Genomic DNA, 7,200 nt, shown 5'->3' with positions numbered 1-7,200 from the left:
TAGGAATTCAAATCAATCAAGCTTTAGAAGCTACCTACGTTTATCAAAGTAAATACATAAAAGACATTATGAAGAAATTCGAAATGGCGGAATGCAAACCTGCTAAGACATCTATGTATCCAACTTGCATTCTGGAAAAAGAAGAAGTTAGCCAGAAGGTTTGTCAGAAGCTCTATTGTGGTATGATAGGCTCTCTTCTCTATTTTACTGCTTCACGTCCTGATATTATGTTTAGTGTATGTCTCTGTGTCAGATCCTAATCAGATCCTAGAGAATCTCATTTAGCAGTTGTTAAAAGAATACTCAGGTATCTGAAAGGAACCCCTAACCTGGGCCTGATGTATGAGAAAACATCAAAGTATAGACTTTCTGGTTATTTTGATGTAGATTACGCAGGGGACAGAATGGAACGTAAAAGTACATCTGGGAACTGTCAGTTCTTAGGAAAGAATCTGATATCCTGGGCTAGCAAAAGGCAATCAACCATAGCGTTGTCCACAGTAGAAGCAGAATATGTATTAGCATCACTATGCACTACTCAGATTCTCTAGATGAAGAATCAACTAGAAGACCTTCAGATCTTTGAAAGTAACGTTCTTATCTTCTGTGACAATACTGCCGCCATCTGTTTGAGTAAGAATCATATTTTGCATTCCAGAGCTAAGCACATAGAAATAAAACATCATTTTGTAGCGGGGTATTCGTTACCTTTAGATTTATTGACTAAATCAAAAGTAAATCATACAATTCGAGTCGCCACCGCACTTCTATTTATCCAAAGGAAAGGTTAGAAAGCGAACAAAAACCGAGAAGTTTATCAAATCAAAAACTAATAAAAATGTCAGAGATCTGGGTAAGGGGGTTGGTTATGCGATGGGAAGGTTTTAAGCACCCAAAACATCCTTAGTACTCTAAGGGAGCCCTTTTTACAAATGTTGTAAGGTAGGTTGGTATTTGTGAAAATATTTGTGCAAACATGATTGGGGAGATGAGAGAAGAATATACAAGTTATTTACAATTTTATGTTTGAATGGATGAACCCATTGCCTACGTACCATCTTAAAAAGGTAGGATCAAAACCTCGTAGTTCGGGGTAAAAATCTCAAAAGAAGTTGGTGAATTGATTGGTCAAAAGACTTAAGGTCTTTTGTTATCAAAGGGAGAAAACTCAACCTAAAACCACAAATCCACCATGTGAGGAGAGCTTCAACATGCTAGTGAGGGGTTAACCCTATAATAAGCATGGAAGACTTATAGTCCATCACTAAGGATATAGGTGAGTATTATATCAACCTCTAGGATAACTCAAACCTAATAGCTAATGTTTATGAAAAGCTTTAACACAAATGGTCATTGGAACCACAAAAACAATTGAGTGAGTTGTAATTACAAATGAAAAGTATTCACAAAAATAAGGTCAAAGTTGACTTAAGATTCAATTCAAAATAAGTGTTATGAAAAGAGTTTGAAAAATCAAAGGCATAGCGCCTAGGTTTCTAATTTCGAAAGCAATGTTAATGTTTGCACAAAAGTTTGGCTTGGGTTAGAGTGGAGGGAAGAAGAGAAAGGCTAGATCCTAAACATGCAAAGATGAGGGAAGAGAAATAAAACCACATTGGAGTTCCCTTCTTGCGATCATAAAGAAGATCCAAGTTGCCCCATTCCTTTGGACTTAGCGAGCAATAAGCAAATAACTGAAACAATCAAGCAAATAATCAATCAAGCTCCTAGGAATCTTCCAATTGGCTTTTGTATCTCTTATCTTGGATGTCCATGACAATGGTTCTTCTAATTGGCTCAAGTTTAGGATCCCTAGCACACAAGAACACACAAATCAAAAAGTTCCACAATGCAAATAAAAGAATGGACAAGAGTGAGTTTAGAATTAGGGGTCCTTTCAATTCATCTTCAAGATTAAGCATTCTAAAGGCATGAGGCCTAGTTGCTCTTTGACAATTTTAGGATTCTAAAGGCATGAGGCCTAGTTGCTCTTCAAACTCCATTAGCATAGGTAAGGTCCTAAATCTAAGTCCTTTTTCCATTTGAATTGGGTTCACACAAACAAAACAAAACAAAACACAAGGCAATAATATATACACAATAATGTGCTCAAGTGAGCAAAAGGCAAATTACATTAACATAAACATGAGCTCAAGTGAGCAAAGGGTAAAGGCAAATGAATTAATGTGCAAGAAATTAAATTGCATTAAAGTAAATTGCAAGAATTAAAGCCTTGAATTAAAAGTTAGTAATTAGTGGTTAGTGTTAGTGTGCCATAAGACAATTTAACGATATGTTAAGCAATCGTAAATGGACTAATGTAGTAGTCACACCTATCTGAGGCCGGTCAGTAAAACTATAGGCAACAAACACAAGTTAGAGACCATGACTAGTAAGCCAAGCTCCTACAACTTGCCATGCCAAAAGAAAAGAAAGAATGACCTTGTATTGATTTAGGTTTTTTGCTTGACGAAGAAGCAACCTATCCTTAATGCAAAGCAATTCACTTGATCTTTGATCAAGATGAATTTGATTTGAATCAAGGAAGGTTAAGCCTCTCATATGTCAAGGCTAACCACCAATCTTTAACTCATTGGTCAAAAAGAAAAAAGAAGAAGAAGAAGAAGGAATGGAATGTACATAGTTGAAATTTAAATGACATAAGCAAAACACATTGACCAAATATGAATGGAATCAACATTAATCAATGGTAAACATAAGTGAGATGAAGCTTAGAAGTCAAGAAATAATAAAAATATTTTTTGGTATTTTTTGGAATTAAAATAATACTTGAATTAAAATAAACAAATAAAGGTCAAACTTTAAATCCAATTCAAATCAACTTGGAAAAGTCCAATTGGATCATCATAAGTTCAACATGGTCAAACAAGGTTTGACAAAAAATTTCATCATTTTTTGAAAACACAAACTAATTTTAAACAATTAAAAATGAAAAAAAATAACATAATTGAACTAAAATCTCAAATAAATCTCAAATTAATTAAGAAATTGATGAGAATGATTTTCATAGATTCATCATCATTCAAAGATGTTAAGAAAATATTTTTGGCATTTTTGAATATTGGAAACTATTTTAAATGAATTAAAAATAACCAGAAAAGAGAAAATTCACAAAAAATATTAAATGGAGTCATAAAAATATTAAAAATCATTTTCAGAAACTAGAATTTAAAGGGAAATATTGCAATTGGTCCCATATTTTTAGGATTAAAAATGAAGAAGTTATGAACTTTAGAAAATAATTGGAATAAAAGAAAATAGAATGAAAAATCAGAAAATGGAAAAAACAAGGAGCGTCTGATCCTAATTCATTAAATGATGTGGATCATCACAAGGCTGATAAGCGCGCGCTCAATGTGTACTTGAGTCAAGAGCAACACACGAAGCATTAAATGAAGTCAATACAAAACACGACCAAGATTAGATCCCAGGGTCCAGATCCAAGGGCTAGGAACTCAGCCACGTGGGGACGGTGGTGGAAACCACCGTCTTCTCCGGTGAGCTTCACAATTCCGACCAAAAATTGCAAGTTCACAAATCTTCACCAAAATGCACGATCTATATATATTTAGAAAGCTGGGGTGATGTACATCACCCCTATGACCTTGGTTTCCACTCAAGATCTCTATGGAGAGAGAAATCTGAGATGGAAATTTGTGGTGTTCAATCTGAGTTTGCTCAATTCATGAAATTAAATGCACAGATCAATTGCCTCTCACATGAGGACTTCAGCGGTACCAAGCAATGCAAGAAATGATCAATATCCAATGAGTTTTGAATGAAAACAGTTTGAACAACAACCTTTGAAGTGCAACTTTACAAGGTTGGATCTACTCCAACTCTTTGATGCAGTGTGTTCTTGAGGTAGCAAGGAAGCAAGGTTTAGGAATTGAAGTTCAATGATCAACCAATGAAGTTGAAAATTGAACTTGGAAATTGGAAAAGAAAACTCAAAATTCCTTTTAATGGAGGTTGGGATTTCACTTCTGCAGCAATTCAGGCGCCTTGAGGTTGGTTTTTGACTAGGAATGGAGCTTCTATTTATAGCCAAGCATGATGCAAGCAATGAAAAATCCGTGTGTGCATGAGCTTGGGTCCTCCATGCATAGGCCTGTACAGGCACATAGGAGGCCCAAATGCAATGGCAATTGAGTGCTAAACATTAGCCAAATGAAATTGGACGTGCAGATTGGAATGTGTAAACTTGTGCATGGAGTTTTTATATGTTATGCATAAATGAACACAAACCTTCACCTCTTCGAAAATACCATTTGCCGAATTGAAACATGGTCATGTGGGTAATGGTTGGAAAGGTCTTGACATGAGGGACAAATATTATGTTGAACAAAAATCCATTTGGTGTTGGGAAGTTATTGAAAACAGGCCATGAAGTTCAAGGTACAAAACATGTATATGGAAATTTAGCCAAAATGGACCAACTTCAAGCCCTTCTGTTTCAATGATGAAAGCCTCAAATGACAAAACCTTCAACATCAAAATTGTATATATTTTCAAGACAATCAATTTGGACTTAAATTTTGCATCATTTGGATTTTTTATGAGAAAGCTATGGCGTCGACCTCACTGAAGAACTGAAAATGAAAGGGTGGGAAACCTACTTTCAACGCCTCTATGGCCCTATATACACGAACCTGGTGAAGGAGTTCTAGCGTTTCGCAGACTCAGATGATCACTACATTGTCTCCTACGTTCTGGGAGTCAAGATAGTCATCACTGAAAAATCAATTGCCTCCCTTCTGAACATGGAGAAGACATGAGGAAGACGTATCTACAACATAAACCCTAGGGCAAAATACTTGTCCCAGGAAATCAACCCTACCATCTTCCAACAGAGTGTTGAAGGCAAGCATTCCAAGAACAAGGAGCTACATCAGAACCTCTGGGTATAACTGAAGATCATCTTAGGCACCATCCATCATCGTCCTGCTTCAAACTCTTCTGACTACATCAACACAGATCAGAAGTGTATCTTGTACTGCATTCGCAAGGGTCTAAAACTGTGTCTACCTGCACTCCTCTTCAAATACCTCAAAGATTCAGTTAAAGACACCAGAAACAACATGAAGACAAGGAACTACATCCCTCTAGGGAGGCTGTCATCTGATGTATTGATCTAGAGTGGCCTTGTGGATCACCTCATTCAACTCAGACTCATGGAAGATGTCACCATTGACACTGGAAGACCTCTAAATGCTCAGAATCTGAAGAGCATGGGAATCATTGATCAAGTCAGAGCCAAACCAACACTTGATACCTCCTGGGAAGCACTCAGAGATCAGAGGGAGATTCCCAACAGACTCTACTTGTTCTCCAAGATTGACCCTCAAGAGGTAGTAGCCTACTATCTACAAGACCTTGCAAATCAAGGGGTGGATATCTCTGACTTCATAGTGGATTGGCTTTCTGAGCATCCACCTAACTTCATGAAGAGGATGCGGGAGCCCTCTGAGAAATCCAAGAAGGCGAAGAAAGCTAAGCTGGGAGAATCCTCTAGATTAAGACCCCCAGTTCCTCTGGTTGGCTCTCCAGGTAAGTCTGTATCTCTCCCTCGCTCTGTCAAAATTAAACCAATTGCTTATTCTCTTCCCTAAACGACTCCCATATACACCTCTACTGAAACTCCTCCCTCAACCACCAGATCTTCTAACCCACCTTCTCTGAAATTCAACCTTGCCACCATAACATTACCAGTTTCAGAAGCAGAAATGCTGAATGAAAGCACCTCACCATCATCATCACCATATCCTCAATCCCCACCTTACTACGAACTCTCCTATGATACCGAACCATCTGACCCCCAATCCCCCACTCCGGCTCAGCTCCAAGCCCGTGCTCTGGCATCTCAACAACCATCACATCCTGAACCTGAACCAGAAGTCACTTCCCCACCTCCGGAACGTCCAAATCCAACCACATCTGAACCACCTCAAACACCACCTGCACACCAATCAACCCACTATGAACCACAACCAACTGACTCTGAACCACAACTAACCCAACCACCATCTGAACCAACCCCACAACCTGAACTATCCTCACAGACCCACTCTATCATACCACCACCCATCACTTCCGCTGACCCAACAACTCCCACAGTTAATCTAAGTGCCATAAACTCACCCTCCTCACCCTCCCCAGCCTCTGCCATTGAACCAGAAACTACCTTTCCTACCCTTGAAGAAGCAATATAGGTTTTTGCAGTGTCTTCAGTTAAGAAGGTTAAGTCTCTGACCATCAACTCTGGTATCAGTGATGATCCCTCTATTGTAAGGATCCACTGGAACAGAGTGATAAGTTGGATGACCTTTGACCCTTCAAGTTGAAAGGCCTCTCTGAACAAGTCCGCAACAACTTCATCAGAGACGCTGGTATTAAACTTCAAGAGCGCCTAGCCAGAGAAGCTGAGGAGCGGGCAAGGAAGGAAGCTGGAGAGAAAGCGCTCCAAGAAGAACTGTTAAGTACATGATGAGAGGTCTTCCTTCCGCAGGGGGCATCAAAATCCGTGGCTCTTGTAAGTATTCTTTGATTTTGTCGAAGTCTATTTGGCAATCATCATTCCACTCCATGCCTTGATTCTTCCTTAGAAGCTTGAATATTTGTTTGCATGTGGCAGTAAGGTGAGAGATAAACCTGGCGATGTAATTCAGTCTTCCCAAGAACCCACAAACTTCCCTCTCAATCCTTGGTGCAGGCATATTCTGGATGGCTCAGACCTTGTCAAGATCCACTTCAATTCCCTTTTGGCTTACAATAAAGCCTAAAAGCTTCCTAGATCGAACCCTAAATGTGCATTTGTTAGGGTTAAGTCTCAACCTAAACTTCCTTAACCGAGCAAACAGTTTCTCCAGGTTGGTGATGTGCTCTTCTTCTGTCTGGGATTTGGCAATCATGTCGTCAACATACACCTTAATCACTTTATGAATCATGTCATGAAAGAGAGTCATCATAGCACGTTGATATGTTTCCTCAGCGTTCTTTAAACCAAATGGCATCACTTTGTAACAAAAGGTGCCCCAAGGGGTGATGAACGTGGTTTTCTCCATGTCCTCGGGATCCATTTTAATTTGGTTATACCCAGAGAAGCCATCCATGAAGGAAAATACGGATAACTGAGTTGTGTTATCCACTAATACATCAATGTGAGGTAATGGGAAATCG

General features: G+C 38.7%; 1 protein-coding gene across 1 annotated transcript; it reads left to right on the top strand.

The window, feature by feature from the left end:
- The first annotated feature begins 5,465 nt into the window (after positions 1-5,465).
- LOC127078838 (extensin-like) lies at positions 5,466-6,233 on the top strand. The gene is made up of 2 exons (XM_051019259.1): positions 5,466-5,571; positions 5,734-6,233. Exons 1-2 carry the CDS (start codon positions 5,466-5,468, stop codon positions 6,231-6,233), a joined length of 606 nt encoding a protein of 201 aa, XP_050875216.1.
- Positions 6,234-7,200: the final 967 nt, after the last annotated feature.

This window comes from Lathyrus oleraceus, chromosome 5, assembly GCF_024323335.1.
Source record: "Lathyrus oleraceus cultivar Zhongwan6 chromosome 5, CAAS_Psat_ZW6_1.0, whole genome shotgun sequence".
In the NCBI taxonomy this organism is placed as follows: domain Eukaryota; kingdom Viridiplantae; phylum Streptophyta; class Magnoliopsida; order Fabales; family Fabaceae; genus Lathyrus; species Lathyrus oleraceus.
This window is presented reverse-complemented; position numbering and strand designations above follow the sequence as displayed.